This window comes from Pongo abelii, chromosome 9 (assembly GCF_028885655.2).
Source record: "Pongo abelii isolate AG06213 chromosome 9, NHGRI_mPonAbe1-v2.0_pri, whole genome shotgun sequence".
Taxonomy (NCBI): domain Eukaryota; kingdom Metazoa; phylum Chordata; class Mammalia; order Primates; family Hominidae; genus Pongo; species Pongo abelii.
In genome coordinates this window covers 14,907,606-14,928,477 of record NC_071994.2, presented here as the reverse complement: position 1 = coordinate 14,928,477, position 20,872 = coordinate 14,907,606, and the positions used below count along the sequence as shown (strand labels likewise).

Below are 20,872 nucleotides of genomic sequence, written 5' to 3'. Positions count from 1 at the left end.
TGATTGCTATCACTTTATAGTATGTCCTAAAATTGGGTAATGTTAGTCCTACAACTCCTTCTTCTTCTTCTTCTTCAAGATTGTGTTTGCTATTCTAAGTTTTTTGCTGTTCCTTATAAATTTTAGAGTCAGTTTATCAATATATACAAAATAACTTGCTGGGATATGATGATTTAATAATGATGATTGTATTAAAGCTACAGATCAAGTTGGGAAGAACTGACATCTTGACAATGTTGAGTCTTCCTATCCATGGACATGGAATATCTCTCCACTTATTTTATCAAAGTTTGTAGTTTCTTATAGATTTTGTACACATTTTGTTAGATTTACACCTAACAAATACCAAATACCAATACCTAAATATTTCATTTTTAGAGGTGCTAATTTAAATGGCATTATGTTTTTAATTCCAAATTTCACTTATTCATTATAAGTACATAAGAAAGTAATTGTCTCGTGTATTAATCTTGTATAAATCTTGTAAACCTAATATAATTGTTTGTTAGTTCCAGGAATTTTTGGTTGATTCTTTCAGATTTTCTACACAGACATCATGTCATCTGGGAACAAAGGCAGTTTTATTTTTCCCTGACCAGTCTGTATATCTTTATTTCCTTTTCTTGTCTTACTGTTTCTGCTATGACTTCCAGTACAATGTTGAAAGGAGTAGTGACAGGGCTCATCCCTGCCTTGTTCCTGATCTTAGTGAGAAAGCTTTGAGTTTCTCCATTAAGTATGAAGTTAGCTGTAGGTTTTTCATAAATATTCTTTATCAACCTGAAGAAGTTCTCCTCCATTAATAGGTTTTTCAAGAGTTTTTATAATAAACAGGCATTGGATTTTGTTCAATATTTTTTCTGCATCTGTTAATATAATCATATGATTTTTCTTCTTCAGCCTGTTGATGTGATGAATACATTAATCAGTTTTTGAATGTATAGTCAGCCTTGCATACCTGGGATAAATCCCAAGTGGTCATGGTACACAATTTTTTTAATGCATTGTTAGATTTAGTTTGCAGATATTTTGTTGAGGATTTTTGCATATTTGTTCATCAGAGATGTTGGTCTGTAGTTTTCTTTTCTTGTAATGTTTTTGCATGGTTTTTGGTAGATGGTAGTGCTAGCTTCAGAGAATTAGTTAAGGAGTATGTCCTCTGTTTCTATTTTCTGTAAATAATGGTATAATTTCTTTCTTAAGTGTCTGGTAGAATTCACCACTGATCCCTTCTAGGTCTGATGCTTTCTGTTTTGGAAATTTATTAATTATTGATTCAATTTATTTAATAATTATAGGCTTATTCAGTGTCTCTTCTTGTGTGAGTTTTGACAAATTGTCTTTAAGGAGTTATCCATTTTATCAAGGCTATCAAACTGTGGGTGTAGAATTGTTCATAACATTATTTTATTATCCTTTTAATTTCTATGGGAACTGTATTAATGTTCCTTCTTTCATTTATGTTAGTAATTTTTGTCCTCTCTCTTTTTCTTAGGCTGGCTAGAGGCTTTTTAAATTTTATTTATACATACATATATTTTTAAAAACTGCTTTGGATTTTATTGATTTTGTCTATTCATGTTCTGTTTTCAATTTTATGATTTCTGCTCTAATTTCTATTATAGCTCTTCTGTTTATTTGGAGTTTAATTTGCACTTCTTTTTCTAGTTTCTTAAGGTACACTCTCAGGAGATTGATTTTAGATCATCATTTTCTAATATATTCATTCAATGCTATAAATCTTCCTCTAAGCATTGCTTTCACTACATCCCATAAATTTTGATAAGTTGTTGAAATGTTTTTGATCTTTTGGAACGCCATGGGATAATTGTACTCTTACTCTGCTATGTTTAGATCCCTGTGTACTCATACTCATGTCCTCATACCCCAGACTTCAAGAAAATATCATATTTGTTTTTCTTGTTTTCTTCCCCTGTATATACTCTCCTTTCTTCAGGTTAATTCTCCTTGCTACAATAATTGCTTTATAATTCCTAGGCCACTTCTCTGAGCTCATGACAAAAAGAGAGAAATAGTTGTGGTAGAAGTAACATCGTAGGTATCAGAAAAGCACCTCTGGGCTGGTTCTGGCATACTCTTTTTAACCTTGAAATTACTGGCAATGGCTTTTGGATATCGGGTAGCCAATATGGCCGAATAGGAACAGTTCCAGTCTACAGCTCCCACCGTGAGCAACGCAGAAGACGGGTGATTTCTGCATTTCCATTTGAGGTACCGGGTTCATCTCACTAGGGAGTGCCAGACAGTGGGCGCAGGACAGTGGGTGCAGTGCACCGTGCATGAGCTGAAGCAGGGCAAGGCATTGCCTCACTCAGAAGTCAGGGAGTTCCCTTTCCTAGTCAAAGAAAGGGGTGACAGACAGCACCTGGAAAATCGGGTCACTCGCACCCTAATACTGCACTTTTCCGACGGGCTTAAAAAATGGCGCACCAGGAGATTATATCCTGCACCTGGCTCAGAGGATCCTATGCCCATAGAGTCTCGCTGATTGCTAGCATAGCAGTCTGAAATCAAACTGCAAGGCAGCAGCGAGGCTGGGGAAGGGGCACCCGCCATTGCCCAGGCTCGCTTAGGTAAACAAAGCAGCCAGGAAGCTCGAACTGGGTGGAGCCCACCACAGCTCAAGGAGGCCTGCCTGCCTCTGTAGGCTCCACCTGTGGGCGCAGGGCACAGACAAACAAAAAGACAGCAGTAACCTCTGCAGACTTAAATGTCCCTGTCTGACAGCTTTGAAGAGAGCAGTGGTTCTCCCAGCACGCAGCTGGAGATCTGAGAACGGGCAGACTGCCTCCTCAAGTGGGTCCCTGACCCCTGACCCCCGAGCAGCCTAACTGGGAGGCACCCCCCAGTAGGGGCAGACTGAAACCTCACATGGCCGGGTATCCTCTGAGACAAAACTTCCAGAGGAACGATCAGAAAGCAGCATTCGCAGTTCATGAAAATCCACTGTTCTGCAGCCACCGCTGCTGATACCCAGGCAAACAGGGTCTGGAGTGGACCTCTAGCAAACTAGCAGATCTGCAGCTGAGGGTCCTGTCTGTTAGAAGGAAAACTAACAAACAGAAAGGACATCCACACCAAAAACCCATCTGTACATCACCATCATCAAAGACCAAAAGTAGATAAAACCACAAAGATGGGGAAAAAACAGAGCAGAAAAACTGGAAACTCTAAAAAGCAGAGCGCGTCTACTCCTCCAAAGGAATGCAGTTCCTCACCAGCAACGGAACAAAGCTGGATGGAGAATGACTTTGACGAGTTGAGAGGAAAAGGCTTCAGACGATCAAACTACTCCGAGCTACAGGAGGAAATTCAAACCAAAGCCAAAGAAGTTAAAAACTTTGAAAAAAATTTAGATGAATGTATAACTAGAATAACCAATACAGAGAAGTGCTTAAAGGAGCTGATGGAGCCGAAAGCCAAGGCTCGAGAACTACGTGAAGAATGCAGAAGCCTCAGGAGCTGACGCGATCAACTGCAAGAAAGGGTATCAGTGATGGAAGAAGAATGAAATGAAGCGAGAAGGGAAGTTTAGAGAAAAAAGAATAAAAAGAAACGAACAAAGCCTCCAAGAAATATGGGACTATGTGAAAAGACCAAATCTCCCTCTGATTGGTGTACCTGAAAGTGACGAGGAGAATGGAACCAAGTTGGAAAACACTCTGCAGGATATTATCCAGGAGAACTTCCCCAATCTAGCAAGGCAGGCCAACATTCAGATTCAGGAAATACAGAGAATGCCACAAAGATACTCCTCGAGAAGAGCAACTCCAAGACACATAATTGTCAGATTCACCAAAGTTGAAATGAAGGAAAAAATGTTAAGGGCAGCCAGAGAGAAAGGTCGGGTTACCCACAAAGGGAAGCCCATCAGACTAACAGCAGATCTCTTGGCAGAAACTCTACAAGCCAGAAGAGAGTGGGGGCCAATATTCAACATTCTTAAAGAAAAGAATTTTCAACCCAGAATTTCATATCCAGCCAAACTAAGCTTCATAAGTGAAGGAGAAATAAAATACTTTACACACAAGCAAATGCTGAGAGATTTTGTCACCACCAGGCCTGCCCTAAAAGAGCTCCTGAAGGAAGCACTAAACATGAAAAGGAACAACCGGTACCAGCCACTGCAAAATCATGCCAAATTGTAAAGACCATCGAGGCTAGGAAGAAACTGCATCAACTAACGAGCAAAATAACCAGCTAACATCATAATGACAGGATCAAATTCACATGCAACAATATTAACTTTAAATGTAAATGGACTAAATGCTCCAATTAAAAGACACAGACTGGCAAACTGGATAAAGAGTCAAGACCCATCAGTGTGCTGTATTCAGGAAACCCATCTCACGTGCAGAGACATATGTAGGCTCAAAATAAAAGGATGGAGGAAGAGCTACCAAGCAAATGGAAAACAAAAAAAAGGCAGGGGTTGCAATCCTAGTCTCTGATAAAACAGACTTTAAACCAACAAAGATCAAAGGAGACAAAGAAGGCCATTACATAACGGTAAAGGGATCAATTCAACAAGAAGAGCTAACTATCCTAAATATATATGCACCCAATACAGGAGCACCCAGATTCATAAAGCACGTCCTGAGTGACCTACAAAGAGACTTAGACTCCCACACAATAATAATGGGAGACTTTAACACCCCACTGTCAACATTAGACAGATCAATGAGACAGAAAGTTAACAAGGATATCCAGGAATTGAACTCAGCTCTGCACCAAGCGGACCTAATAGACATCTACAGAACTCTCCACCCCAAATCAACAGAATATACATTTTTCTCAGCACCACACCACACCTATTCCAAAATTGACCACATAATTGGAAGTAAAGCTCTCCTCAGCAAATGTAAAAGAACAGAAATTATAACAAACTGCCTCTCAGACCACAGTGCAATCAAACTGGAACTCAGGATTAAGAAACTCACTCAAAACCGCTCAACTACATGGAAACTGAACAACCTGCTCCTGAATGACTACTGGCTACATAACGAAATGAAGACAGAAATAAAGATGTTCTTTGAAACCAACGAGAACAAATACACAACGTACCAGAATCTCTGGGACACATTCAAAGCAGTGTGTAGAGGGAAATTTATAGCACTAAATGCCCACAAGAGAAAGCAGGAAAGATCCAAAACTGACACCCTAACATCACAATTAAAAGAAATAGAAAAGCAAGAGCAAACACATTCAAAAGCTAGCAGAAGGCAAGAAATAACTAAAGTCAGAGCAGAACTGAAGGAAATAGAGACACAAAAAACCCTTCAAAAAATTAATGAATCCAGGAGCTGGTTTTTTGAAAGGATCAACAAAATTGATAGACTACTAGCAAGATTAATAAAGAAGAAAACAGAGAAGAATCAAATAGATGCAATAAAAAATGATACAGGGGATATCACCACCAATCCCACAGAAATACAAACTACCATCAGAGAATACTACAAACACCTCTATGCAAATAAACTAGAAAATCTAGAAGAAATGGATAAATTCCCTGACACGTACACGCTCCCAAGACTAAACCAGGAAGAAGTTGAATCCCTGAATAGACCAGTAACAGGCTCTGAAATTGTGGCAATAATCAAAAGCTTACCAACCAAAAAGAGTCCAGGACCAGATGGATTCACAGCCGAATTCTACCAGAGGTACAAGGAGGAACCAGTGCCATTCCTTCTGAAACTATTCCAATCAATAGAAAAAGAGGGAATCCTCCCTAACTCATTTTATGAGGCCAGCATCATCCTGATACCAAAGCTGAAACTATTCCAATCAATAGAAAAAGAGGGAATCCTCCCTAACTCATTTTATGAGGCCAGCATCATCCTGATACCAAAGCCAGGCAGAGACACCACCAAAAAAGAGAATTTTAGACCAATATCCTTGATGAACATTGATGCAAAAATCCTCAATAAAATACTGGCAAACCGAATCCAGCAGCACATCAAAAAGCTTATCCACCATGATCAAGTGGGCTTCATCCCTGGGATGCAAGGCTTGTTCAATATACGCAAATCAATAAATGTAATCCAGCATATAAACAGAACCAAAGAGAAAAACCACATGCTTATCTCAATAGATGCAGAAAAGGCCTTTGACAAAATTCAACAACCCTTCATGCTAAAAACTCTCAATAAATTAGGTATTGATGGGACGTATCTCAAAATAATAAGAACTATCTATGACAAACCCACAGCCAATATCATACTGAATGGGCAAAAACTGGAAGCATTTTCTTTGAAAACTGGCACAAGACAGGGATGCCCTCTCTCACCACTCCTATTCAACATAGTGTTGGAAGTTCTGGCCAGGGCAATTAGGCAGGAGAAGGAAATAAAGGGTATTCAATTAGGAAAAGGGGAAGTCAAATTGTCCCTGTTTGCAGATGACATGATTGTATATCTAGAAAACCCCATTGTCTCAGCCCAAAATCTCCTTAAGCTGATAAGCAACTTCAGCAAAGTCTCAGGATACAAAATCAATGTACAAAAATCACAAGCATTCCTATACACCAATAACAGACAAACAGAGAGCCAAATCATGAGTGAACTCCCATTCACAATTGCTTCAAAGAGAATAAAATACCTAGGAATCCAACTTACAAGGGACGTGAAGGACCTCTTCAAGAACTACAAACCACTGCTCAATGAAATCAAAGAGGATACAAACAAATGGAAGAACATTCCATGCTCATGGGTAGGAAGAATCAATATCGTGAAAATGGCCATACTGCCCAAGGTAATTTACAGATTCAATGCCATCCCCATCAAGCTACCAATGACTTTCTTCACAGAATTGGAAGAAACTACTTTAAAGTTCATATGGAACCAAAAAAGAGCCTGCATCACCAAGTCAATCCTAAGCCAAAAGAACAAAGCTGGAGGCATCACACTACCTGACTTCAAACTATACTACAAGGCTACAGTAACCAAAACAGCATGGTACTGGTACCAAAACAGAGATATAGATCAATGGAACAGAACAGAGCCCTCAGAAATAACACCACATATCTACAACTATCTGATCTTTGACAAACCTGAGAAAAACAAGCAATGGGGAAGGGATTCCCTATTTAATAAATGGTACTGGGAAAACTGGCTAGCCATATGTAGAAAGCTGAAACTGGATCCCTTCCTTACACCTTATACAAAAATTAATTCAAGATGGATTAAAGACTTAAATGTTAGACCGAAAACCATAAAAACCCTAGGAGAAAACCTAGGCATTACCATTCAGGACATAGGCATGGGCAAGGACTTCATGTCTAAAACACCAAAAGCAATGGCAACAAAAGCCAAAATTGACAAATGGGATCTAATTAAACTAAAGACCTTCTGCACAGCAAAAGAAACTACCATCAGAGTGAACAGGCAACCTACAAAATGGGAGAAAATTTTCACAACCTACTCATCTGACAAAGGGCTAATATCCAGAATCTACAATGAACTCCAACAAATTTACAAGAAGAAAACAAACAACCCCATCAAAAAGTGGGCGAAGGACATGAACAGACACTTCTCAAAAGAAGACATTTATGCAGCCAAAAAACACATGAAAAAATGCTCATCATCACTGGCCATCAGAGAAATGCAAATCAAAATCACAATGAGATACCATCTCACACCAGTTAGAATGGCAATCATTAAAAAGTCAGGAAACAACAGGTGCTGGAGAGGATGTGGAGAAATAGGAACACTTTTACACTGTTGGTGGGACTGTAAACTAGTTCAACCATTGTGGAAGTCAGTGTGGCGATTCCTCAGGGATCTAGAACTAGAAATACCATTTGACCCAGCCATCCCATTACTGGGTATATACCCAAAGGACTATAAATCATGCTGCTATAAAGACACATGCACATGTATGTTTATTGCAGCATTATTCACAATAGCAAAGACTTGGAACCAACCCAAATGTCCAACAATGATAGACTGGATTAAGCAAATGTGGCATATATACACCATGGAATACTATGCAGCCATAAAAAATGATGAGTTCATGTCCTTTGTAGGGACATGGATGAAACTGGAAATCATCATTCTCAGTAAACTATGGCAAGGACAAAAAAACCAAACATGCATGTTCTCACTCATAGGTGGGAATTGAACAATGAGAACACATGGACACAGGAAGGGGAACATCACACTCTGGGGACTGTTGTGGGGTGGGGGGAGGGGGGAGGGATAGCATTAGGAGATACACCTTAATGCTAAATGACGAGTTGGTGGGTGCAGCACACCAGCATGGCACATGTATACATATGTAACTAACCTGCACATTGTGCACATGTACCCTAAAACTTAAAGTATAATAATAATAAAATAAAATAAAATAAAGAAATTACTGGCAATGATATACATCCCGAGAGATAATATTGGTAAGATAATATTCACGGTTATTTATGTGAAAAAAAGAGTGATAAGAGAATACTAAGAAGGTCATATGACCATATCAAATGAAGGAGAATAAGGATAGCTTAGTGATTGGAAAGCAGGTGGCGGAAGCACCATTTTTGTGGTGGATAATCAGTTTTTGCTTTCTTCATCATTTCTAGGTTGTGCAGATTCTGATTGCCCTGATGAGCCTTAGCATGGGAATAACAATGATGTGTATTGAATTTAATACTTATGGAAGTAACCCTATTTCCGCGTATATCGGGTACACAATTTGGGGGTCAGTGATGGTGAGTAGAGTATCTTTTAATATAATTGAAGATAACATAAAGCAGTTGTCAATACCCTGATCTTTGGAATCCTATTCTAACTGTATCTTGTAATTCTGTAAATCTGAGAGTGGTATCTAACCATTTCTTACTCAATTTTCTCATATTTAAAGTACTACTAATAATATAGTATTATATTAAATCTAGGCAGATTAAATATTTATATATATGTCAGTTAGATATATTACAGCAGCACATTGCCAAAGACCCAAACCAGAATGGCTTAAACATTGAAAGCACTGATTATTTTACAACAAACAAGATTAGTGGCTTGTCATTTCTAGGATGGCTTCATTCAGTGATGCAGGGATTTCATCAAGGATTGCTAGCAGACCATATCAGAGGGGAGATGGTTGACACATCCAACTTTTGGTAAATATTTCATATGCATATTCCCAAATCAACTGTCAGTAAGGATAACGGACTTGCCATTATTGGCTTGGACTAATCAAGATTTACCTCTGTAGCTGGGAGGAGTCTACCCTACATTTAGCTCATGAGAAACTGAACAAAATGATGGTTTCGTTAGCAAGGAAGAAGAGGAGATGTGGCTGGTACACAAGCAGTTTCTAATATCTAGTCTATTGACTATCAAAACTCAGGAAATTGTTACCTTAGAAAATGAAAATGTTATTTGGCATATTTTGTTTCATAAGTTCAATAAAATAACTATAATTATTATAATTAATATTAAATTAATTATAACTATTATTAATATTAAATTAAAATTAGAATTGGAATTTAAATTTAAAAACCTCCTCCCAAGAGAAAACACAAGATAGTTTTAATGCAAATTGAGAGTAAAATTGAGAATAAAATACCAAGTTTCATCCATTGATGAGAGAAAAATAAAATTTATAAGTTGCGTTTATGTTAGAATCAGGGAATCTATTCTAGCATTGCAGAGTTTCCATTTATTTCTAAAACTGAGAATGAGATAGTTTAGAGTTTTATAGAAGAGCTTGCTTTTTGCTCCCATTCACCTGTTTACAGCAGAAGTGCAAGATTGGAAGTACAGTAAAGCTGTGCTTTACTTCTAGAAAGTTGCACAATACTTCATATATCCAAAAATACTAATGCCAATTACAGCTCTTATTAAACTCTTACTATCATGTGGACACTCTACTAAGTGCTTTATATGTGCAATTTCATTTCAAACAATCACCACAAACTTCTGATTTTTCATTATAATCATTTTATGGATGAAGAGAGGTTAAGTAACTAACCCAAGATCACAACTGTTTGGTACAGGAATGAAGATTCAAATAGGGTCAATGTATTTTCAGAATTGCATACATCTAACCACTTAGTTTTCTGCTTTTATTTCCATTTCCTTTTCAAGATCACATTAAAAACCAGCTTACATGGTGAAAGCCTTCCACACATGTTCAGTAGATTACCAGGAACTGCAGGAGCCATTTGTCCACTGAGACATCACTGAGACTCTCGTAGATGTTCCATTAGATAAGCCTTTACTTAATTGATGAAGTGTTTTCTGCGGCTACCTTCCATTATTCTTTCAACCTTTTTTCCCAAACCTCACCTATGAAGTGCCTCCTTTTTCTCTTTTATGCAGTATAAGTACCAATACCAAGAACCAGTCACAAGTTCCTCGTATTTTTGGCCTCTTCAGTTCTGTTTCTGTGTATGTTTCACATTCCTTGTTTTTTCCTCTGAGGTAGTACATACATATTTTTTCCTGTGGCAAATGAAGTCCTCTTATTCAATCCTATCTTCAAATACACAGACATACATACACACTTGTAATGTGTATATATAATTTCTGTATAGAATGTTTTTCCAAGGTGACTTATTGAATTTTTAGAATAGTTTATGGTAATTTTTAGTTCATGTTCTTGAATGTTTGCAATATATATTGTTCATACTTAAATAAGAATAGTTAAACCACTTGTTCCAACTATTTTTCTTATATAATTATTTTGGTAAATATACCCAGAATAGTATTACATAATAGTCAGCATCTTTATCTTGATTTTGACTTTAATGAAATGATCCTACATTTTTATCATTAAACATAATAAAGACTTTTAGACTGAGACAGATTTCTATCATGTTACAGAAATTATAATTCTTTTTTTTTTTCTGGTTTTTGGTTTTTGGTTTTTTGAGACAGAGTTTTGCTCTTATTACCCAGGCTGGAGTGCAATGGTGCGATCTCGGCTCACTGCAACCTCCGCCTCCGGATTCACACCATTCTCCTGCCTTAGCTTCCCAAGTAGCTGGAACTACAGGCACCTGCCACCACATCTGGCTAATTTTTTTGTATTTTTAGTAGAGACGGGGTTTCACTGTGGTCTCGATCTCCTGACCTCGTGATCCACCCACCTCAGCCTCCCAAAGTGCTGGGATTACAAGCATGTGCCACCATGCCCGGCCAATAATTCTTTATATTTTACCAGTAATGTTGCAGTTACTAATAATGTTGAATTGTATTAAATGTCCTGTCCTATCAACACTGTAAACATGAATAGCAACAAGCATGTAATTTTTTTCTTAAATTCGTTAATTGTGTAAATTAGAATATTTCAATATTAAAAAATGTTTGTAGAGCTGAAGGAACATCCCAAATGTTCATGATGTATTTTATATCATATGATGGGTGATTCCCTCTAGTGGTTTTATTCCAGTGGCGATTTAGATACCATGAATCATCTATGTCTGGGTATTTGGAAGTTAGTTAAATAAATTTATTGAGCTTTTTTATTAGTTCAATATTTTTTCTATTATGATATAATTTTTGAATCATCTGAAATCAAATTTGAAAAGTAAATAAAAAACTCCAACAATTGACTATTATAAGGTAGAGAGTCTAACCAACTTGACTAGCTATTTTAGCTAAATGAAAAATAATTGCCTTATTGATGGAATCAAATGAACTACTATATTCTAGTCATCATCTAATTGGGAATTTACATTTTTTTGCTACTATTTTACTTATAACTTTAAAAATATTCTAAATGAGAATAATTTTAGTGTATTTTTTGTTTAAATATCGTCATCAATTTTGGTACCATGTAAGAATTACTTTGTATCAGGAGTTTGGAAACTGTATCTTTTAGTGCCCTCAAACAGTTTTAATATCATTTCAGTTAGATATTATTTGAAAAACTTGATAAATTCTCCCATGGATTTATCTGGTATAATTTCTCTGTTCTTTCTGGGAAAATGGAAAATAATGTGCAAACCTTTGTGGTTTTCTCTAAGATAATTGGTCTTATTAACATATCTATCTAATTTAGAATTAAGTTTAGTAAGTTATGACTCCCAATACTGGCTTAAAGTTTTTTACCTTCATTTTTTCTCTCATTTTTAGTTTATTATTTCAGGATCCTTGTCAATTGCAGCAGGAATTAGAACTACAAAAGGCCTGGTGAGTAATATTTTCTTTTTTTTGGTATCAAAAAAAGGAAGGATTAATAAAAAATGTATTCTGCCAGGGTGTAAAACAGGTTTTGTTTCTTTGTAAAAAATCAGGAGCGATTGTGCATTTTACCTACTAGAATCTGTCTTTCAAAAACTGCAGTCAGGCTAATTGCTGACATAGGACTGGATATTTTGGCAAGGTAGGGAATCTTACCGTTGCGGAGGGAATCTTTTTGAAGATATAGAGAATTATTGAGAAGAAATATCAAGTGGGACCGCTCCAAGAAAACCCTGCAGCATGAGTCAGCCCATGACAGTGACACCAAGCATTGGTGTTGTGTAATATTTACTGATCCATTGATTATAATGTAGACTCCAACTGTGTCCAGAAAGGATTTTGAGTTTTCAATAAAAGAAATTCACAATAAGGTTATTACATAAGAAGCAAATTTAAAATGTAATTCTTATGCCAAGATGCCTTTCATAAAGGCAATACAATGCGAAAGTCCGTATCTCAATAAATGTTTTTTTTTCTAGTTAAAGTCCATATTTGAGTTTTCTTTGTTCAAAAGAAAAATATCAAATTCTGGAGCATGATCAATATGGGTTTTCCAAATCTGGCCTAACCCAACTCCCTAGTGTCCCCTCTGGCTGCAGCCACATTACACATACTCCTCACACTTTGCTGTGCAAGTTTAGTTCTTTTTTTTTTTTTGGTTTTTGGTTTTTGGTTTTTTGAGACAGAGTTTCGCTCTTATTACCCAGGCTGGAGTGCAATGGCATGATCTTGGCTCACCGCAACCTCCGCCTCTCAGGTTCAAGTGATTCTCCTGACTCAGCCTCCCGAGTAGCTGGGATCACAGGCATGCATCACCATGCCTGAGTAATTTTTGTATTTTTAGTAGAGATAGGGTTTCTCCATGTTGGTCAGACTGGTCTCAAACTCCTGACCTCAGATTATCCACCCCGTTCGGCCTCCCAAAATGCTGGGATTACAGGCATGAGCCACTGCGCCCAGTCAGCAATTTTAGTTCTGATTAAAAGCCCTCTTACCTTTATCCACGAGAAGAGAATGTACAGAAAAGAATATACTGCTGAGAGAGATAACACACAAAAGGTATAGAGGCATGACAGCAAACAGCATTTAGAAAAATGATAAGAAATCAGGCATCAGAAGCAAGGAATGGCAGGGAAGGATACAGACAGGGCTGTCCAGCTAAAGTGTGAAGGACATTGAAAACCCTGCTAAAGAGATTTGGCGATTATCTTATGTGCCCACAGGAATCATCTGAAGAATTTAAGCTGGGGAATAATGAGATCATGTTTGTGTTTTGGCAAGAGATTAGAGTTGAAACCACAAGACAAGTTAGAAGACTATTGAAATAATCAAGATAATGATACATGGCAGTAAGAAAGAGATGGTGGGTGTAAAGTGATTCCTGGACATGTATCTGAGGATGTTGTTGGATTGTTTAATTGATTTTCATTCCTTTCTAGGTCCGAGGTAGTCTAGGAATGAATATCACCAGCTCTGTACTGGCTGCATCAGGGATCTTAATCAACACATTTAGCTTGGCGATTTATTCATTCCATCACCCTTACTGTAACTACTATGGCAACTCAAATAATTGTCATGGGACTGTGTCCATCTTAATGGTTGGTACTGCCTCTTTTCAGGGGATATTATTATAGAAGCAAGTTTGGGGAGTGCTGGCTCTGGCAAAGACAATAATTAATATTCCCTAATTGATGAATGACTTTGGGAAGCTGGAGTGATTGAGAAATAGAATAATCTTTCATTTAGGAGTTAGGTACATGTCTCATCTCTGTCTTTATTCTTCTATATATGATGAGGCAAAATGGGAAGAAAGCTTATAGTTATAGAACACCTACTAATTAATAGTTACTGTGCTGGGTATTTTGTATAAATTTTTCTGTTTAATTTTAAAACATTGATGCAGTACATACTGTTATCCACTCTAAAAATGGGGCCCTGATGTCAGTCCCTATTCTCTAATAATGAAATAAAATTGTCTTGAACAGTATTTTACAAGTGGTGAGTAGCTCAGTACCCTTTCCAACATCTTTGGATGTTCTTGCAAGGTTAACCACTTTTATCCTCCACATCTAGCTCCTGATAAATTCTCAGTCTTCATTATGACTTTTACTACTTTTTTGTACCAATTGTTCTTATCTTAATGCTATCCTAATTGCTTTATTCTGAAAATGCCACCTACACAATATTTTGTAGGTAGTAAAACTTCTTGACATTTTGGGCCATTGGGTAATTGTGGGGAGGAAAAGTTCTTGCAGCACATCACAGCAGACTAAAATGCACAATTAAATCTCTATTATTAAAAAGCCTGGCAGGGTGCAGTGGCTCACGCCTGTAATCCCAGCCTTTGGGAAGCTGAGGTGGGTGGGTCACCTGAGGTCAGGAGTTCAAGACCAGCCTGGCCAACATGATGAAGCCCTGTCTCTACTAAAAATACAAAAATTAGCCAGGCATGATGGCATGTGCCTGTGATCCCAGCTACTCGGGGGGCTGAGGCAGGAGAATTGTTTGAACCTGGGAGGCAGAGGTTGCAGTGAGCCAAGATGGACACATTGCACTCCAGCCTGGGCAACAGAGTGAGACTCCGTTTCAAAAAAAAGAGAAAGCCTATTGGTCATTTTCAACACCTGCAAATTTTTTGTTACTTTCCCTCTATATGAACTTTCAGCCTTTCGCCTTGCTGCTTAGTTCTCTTCCTCACCATGTCCTTCACTTACGTAAACGTGGAAACCCAACATTCTTCCTAACTTACTAGGCAGAATCAGTTGCACTCTGTTTACTTCATTCCTAGCTAATCCTACATAGTTTTGTGGGCTATATAATCACACCAAAATAACCCCCTGAGGTGTCTTTGCCAAACTAATTTACTTCCCTTGAGATTTCTAATGCTTTTATAGTAAGCAATTTTACTTCTTGCCACTCACTCAAAATAAGAAAAAGCTTCTATAGAGAATTTGACAAATTCTTTCAAGGTCATTCAGTTAGAAATTGGCAAAAGGAAGATTAGATTCTACAATTTCTTGTCTCTAATTCCCCTATTATTTGCTATCATTATTCTGAAGAAGAACCTTACTTTTAGTTTACAAAGGTCTCTTCATTGGTAGATTTTAAGGGCACAATGATAGAGACAAAATCTGGAATTGGCCAACTTGATAGGGCTGATTTCGTGGGCATGGGACCTGTGCAGTTACTCAGGATTTCACAGTTAAAAGAGCCCTGTGCTTGATCTAATGCTCTGCTGTTGCTATCTTAAAATTCTTTTTAAAAATTTTAAACAAGAGACTCTAAATTACATAGCTGGTCCTGCGTTCATCTCAATCACCTTTCCCAGAGTCCATGATGAATCCTGTTAATTGTGTGAACATTTTTATGCCTGTTCTTATAGCAGAGGACCTCCATAAGGGCTTCCTGGGATTTGAAGTAATGGTTCTATTCTTGCCTGGGCACCTGCACAATCAGTTCACAGGTCTATATACATGCTACTCTTTTTGGAGGCCCAGCCCTGTACCTGTTTTTGTAAATAAAGTTTCATAAATAAAGTTTAATTGAAATATAACGAAGCCCATTTTTTTTTACATATTGTGGAGTGCTGCTTTTGTATTATAACAGCAGGTTTGAATATGTGTGACAGAGACTTTATGGTCTGCAAAATATAAAATGTACATTATCTGGCCTTTACAGAAAGCTTGCCATTGTCTAGTCTACACTTCTAGATGGTAAAATCCTTGAAGACAGGGGAATTGTCTGTTTTGTTTGCTGCTCTGTCTTCTGTGCCTACAACAATGTTGGAAACACAGAGGCCACTACAGCTGTTGAAGGCACAAGAAAATAAATAAGCAATGAATGCAAATATTCTCAAGGTCTCCTTAAGTCGCCTCATTCATATCCTGAGCTCTTGGTCTATTGGCTCTTCTGCAACAGAGGGACTATCCCTAACCATGGAGAGAAAGAGAGAGAATATTTAAACCAGATAATCCCTGCATCAATCCAGGGTAAAGTTAATAGAAATAAGTGTACTGCCCAATGTTCTCCAAATTTTGACCATGTTTTATAGCTGAAGACTAGACCTAAAGCCAGTGCTCTGGGCAGATGGATTAAAGACTGACCTACTTGATGTTCATTGTTGTATTAGCTTCTTATTCTTACTGTAACAAATTACTACAAATTTCGTGTCTTAAGACAACACAGTTTGGTTATCTTGTATTTCTGGAGGTTAGAAGTTCAAAATGGGTCTCACTAGGCTAAAATCAGAGTGTTGGCAAAGCTGCACTCCTTTCTGAAGGCTTAGGCAACAATAAGTTTTATTGCCTTTTCTGGCTTCCTTAGGCTGCCTATGTTGCTTGGTTTGTTATCCCATCCTCTACCTTCAAATCAAGCAATGTAGCATCTTCAAATCTCTCTTGAACCCTATTCTGGCTCTTGCTTCCACTTATATGGATTCTGTCATTATTTTGAACCCACCTGAATAATCCAGGAAAATTCTCTTATATCAGCTAATAAGCAACCTTGATTTCAGCTGCAAATTTAATCCTTTTCGCTATGCAAAAAAAAAACAATGGTCCCCCAGGGAGGTCTGCATTCTAATCCCCTGAAGCTGAGGATTAGGGGACTAGGATGCAGACTTCCCTGGGGGACCATTACTCTGCTTACAATCACTAAGATATGGAATTATAATATTTTCTCAATGATATGAGTTTCTAGTACTCAATAGGATAAGATGACAATTATCTTTATACTACCTGCCTAACTTTTTAAAGCACTTTCATTTTCCATGCACACAATAGCACTGGGAGGTACTGAACTAGGGAATAAATGTTTGTGATTATTTTATCAGTGAAAAAAGTGAGAAGTTACTTCAGCAGATCAAGAATTGGTCAAGGGTATGGCTGCCACTGGGAGGCAGGTTTCCTGACTCCCAGCCAGTGCTTTTTCTCTTATGACACTGTGGTTACTGGTAAATGTTTTCACTTGTCATCTCCATTTCTCACATTCCTTTGTTATGAGTTTTCTCCTAGTGTATGGATGGCATGGTGCTCCTCTTAAGTGTGCTGGAATTCTGCATTGCTGTGTCCCTCTCTGCCTTTGGATGTAAAGTGCTCTGTTGTACCCCCGGTGGGGTGAGTATTGACCTTCATTTGAAGATGTCTGTATTAGTTTTCTATTGCTGTGTAATCAATTACACACACTTAGAGTCTTAACACAGAACACATTCATTATCTCTCAGCTTCCGTGGTTCAAGAGTCTGAGCCCAGCTGAAGTACGTCCTTGACTCAGGATCTTACAAGGCTGTCATCAGGGAGTTGGCTGTGGCTGTGGCCTTGCTTGAAGCTTCTGATTCCCTTCCATGCTAATGTGGGAGAATTCATTTCCTCTCAGTTGGAGAACTCATGACAATGTATTTTATCTTTGAAATCAGCAGGTTGCTAATGCTTTAATCCTCTCATAAAGGGTTCACATGAACGGATGAGGTCCATTCAGAATAACACCTTTTTTGATAAACTGAAAGTCAAGTAGTTAGTACCTACACACAGGACTTGTATCTCATCCTATACACAGGTTCCATCCACACTCAAGAGAAGGGAATCACAAGGGGTCAGTGAGTGTCACCTTAGAACTTTGCCTAGCACAATAGCTACATAAAAGCTCTTTTCCCCCTTCCTTTCTCCCTCGAAGTGCATAACCTCTGAATCCAGATATGAGGATATTTCACAATGAAGAGGTCCCCAAAAAGTATTTTATTTTATTCCATTATCCTATTACAACTTTTCCTGGTGTATTTCCATGAAATATCATGATCTCAGACTTCTCTATCAGTCTGTGCCCACCTGCCCACTCGTTTACCCTGAGACCTGCAGCTGATGCTGCTCCTGGCAGCTAAACCCAAAGAATGTCACACAGAGAGAGGAAGGTAGGGAATGGAAGGAAAGAAGAGACCAAGAAATAAGCTCTAGGAAGAATGGGGAGGGATATCCTCCAAGGGTTGAAGGTTCCAGAATGAGGAAATGGATAGTGAAACCCCAACAGCTACTCATTAGCTTCATTACCCAAAGGCCCACAGGCAGACAAAACCGACAGCCAAATAATAAAATAATCATAGTTTGATGAGATGGTTCTTCTGGTGCCCTTCTCCATCATTTTGCACCTCTTTGTCTTCTTTTGAGGTTCCCAGGCAACACCACATCCCACTCCCCCACAGCCCTTCCTCACAGAAGAGAGATTGACTATAGCACATTAACTCTAATAGTGGGCTTTTGCATTGTAAAACCTGAGAAGGGAGAGATTCTCAGCAATTACCAATGATTTTATAATTTCAATGAGTAAAGCTTTTTATTTTCATTGAGTGAAACATTTGGACATGGAGGCAAACTCTTTAGTAAGTTTCATGTCATAATATTTAAGCCTGTGTTCCCTTTAGCTCTTAGCATAGGAGCTGGGGAATGTTGTTTCCTAATCTCCTGATGTGAATTCAGAAAAGCAGTGGTTTGGGGGCATATGACAGCTAGGTCTCTATCTCTTCCTGTTCTTCCACCAACCCTATGTCACACTGACTTTGTGGAAGAATAACCAGAACTTTTCTTAGTTTTGTGATTATCCCTGCTATTCTGGGCCAGTGTGGTTTCTGCAATGCGTTATTCATAACTAGCAAATCATGATTTGGGTATGTTGATGCCATCAGCATGAACAACCTGGTTTGGAAGAAGAGCCCCATATTTTTCATAACACCTTGGTTTACCCAATGTATTGTGCACTGTCATCCACATGTAAGATTGATCCACTTGCGAGACCAGGGCAGTGGTCATCAGCAGCTCAGGTCAACAGCTATCACTGGATGTTGTGCCCTAAATCAGGCCTGATGGAGAAAGTGACTGAGAAGCCTCACATACGTGATCTTGAGAATGAATCAGAGAAGAAAAGAGTAAACTCTGATAACGATGACTTTATGTGGGCAGGAAAGGGGCACTCTGAGGTGATGTGGGTGACTCACCTATGGCATTCTGATTGTTTCACAGGTTGTGTTAATTCTGCCATCAAATTCTCACATGGCAGAAGCAGCATCTCCCACACCACTTAATGAGGTTTGAGGCCACCAAAAGATCAACAGACAAATGCTCCAGAAATCTATGCTGACTGTGACACAAGAACCTCACATGAGAAAGTACCAGAATCCAACTTCGACACTGATAGACATATTGATATCATTATTATATGTCATCCAATTATGAACTGTGTGTGTATAGAGAGAGGATAATAAATTTAAAATTATGTTCTCATTTTTTTCCCTGGAACTCAATAACTCATTTCACTGGCTCTTTATCGAGAGTACTAGAAGTTAAATTAATAAATAATGCATTTAATGAAGCAACAGCACTTGAAAGTTTTTCATTCATCATAAGAACTTTATATAAAGGCATTAAACTGGCAAATAAGATTTGGAAGCAGAAGAGCAAAAAAAGGTATTGTTAAAATGTGGCCTCTATGCAAAACACATACTTCCCTCCCATTTATTTAACTTTTTTTTCTCCTACCTATGGGGACCAAAGTGCTTTTTCCTTCAGGAAGTGGAGATGCACGGCCATCTCCCCCTCCCTTTTTCCTTCTCCTGCTTTTCTTTCCCCATAGAAAGTACCTTGAAATAGCACAGTCTGTCCTTGCATGTGCACAAGCTATCATTTGAGTAGAAGTATACATGGAGTAAAAATCATATTAAGCATCAGATTCAACTTATATTTTCTATTTCATCTTCTTCCTTTCCCTTCTCCCACCTTCTACTGGGCATAATTATATCTTAATCGTATATGGAAATGTGCAACATATGGTATTTGTTAAATACATTTGTTTTTATTGCAGAGCAAAAATAAATCAAATTAGAAGCAATACTGTCATGTGCTACCTACTTCCTTTTCAGATGCAATATGGTGGAAAGAGACTAAGTGTTGATGTCAAAAATACAGTATGGTGATAAATAATGTGGGATTTCTAAACAGACAACCCTGGGTTTTCATCTTGTTCTCCCATCTTTGTTGTTTACTACTTATGTAGTACGAAGATGCCACAGAATTTCTCTGTGCTTCATATTTCTTTTTAGGAAGGTAGTAATAATATTGTCTGGCCCATACACCTATGATAATTACTTGGTATAAGAAAGGTAGAAAAACCAGGACTCTGACTGGTACATATGGAGCCACAAAAGTTTTAACTAATATATATACATGTATATATGTAAATAGATATGTATTAGATATATATATCAATTTATCATTTTATTCAGCATATACCTGTAAAGTATCGATAATGAGGCAGACATTGTTTTAAGCATGTAAGAAAATAGTGGTAAGAGAGATAATATCTTATATATATAAGATAATAGTGGAGGAATAAGAGAGATAATATCCTTCCTCTCTTGTAGGTTAAAACTTTTATGGGACAGGACATAGATTAACATATAAACAATCAAAACCTTTTTATATGTTGTTAGAAGCTAACTGGAAGGATTAATGTGCTAGAGAGTGGCTGCTGTAGTGGTGGTGAGAGATGAGTCATTAGAATGTATCCAGGAAAGTTTTTTTTTTGAGGAAGTGATATTTTCATTATGATAAGATAAAAATTATTGAATTTGCATGGACATTCATATTTTCCAATTCAGTATACAATATTTCTAGATTTCTCATTCTGCCCTA

At 37.7% G+C, this 20,872-nt stretch overlaps 1 protein-coding gene across 2 annotated transcripts in view; it reads left to right on the top strand.

Moving 5' to 3' along the window:
* Positions 1 to 20,069, top strand: part of MS4A4A (membrane spanning 4-domains A4A) — a 34,205-nt gene extending 14,136 nt beyond the window's left edge. The window contains exons 3-7 of one of the 2 annotated variants that reach the window (XM_009246298.3): positions 8,588 to 8,716; positions 12,090 to 12,146; positions 13,637 to 13,795; positions 17,210 to 17,311; positions 19,205 to 20,069. In XM_009246298.3, the coding sequence (XP_009244573.3) occupies positions 8,588 to 8,716; positions 12,090 to 12,146; positions 13,637 to 13,795; positions 17,210 to 17,311; positions 19,205 to 19,276 (519 nt within the window). In that variant the 3' untranslated portion in view covers positions 19,277 to 20,069. The remainder of the gene's footprint in view (positions 1 to 8,587; positions 8,717 to 12,089; positions 12,147 to 13,636; positions 13,796 to 17,209; positions 17,312 to 19,204) is intronic. The other variant, XM_024255298.2, reaches the window with a different exon arrangement.
* Positions 20,070 to 20,872: the final 803 nt, after the last annotated feature.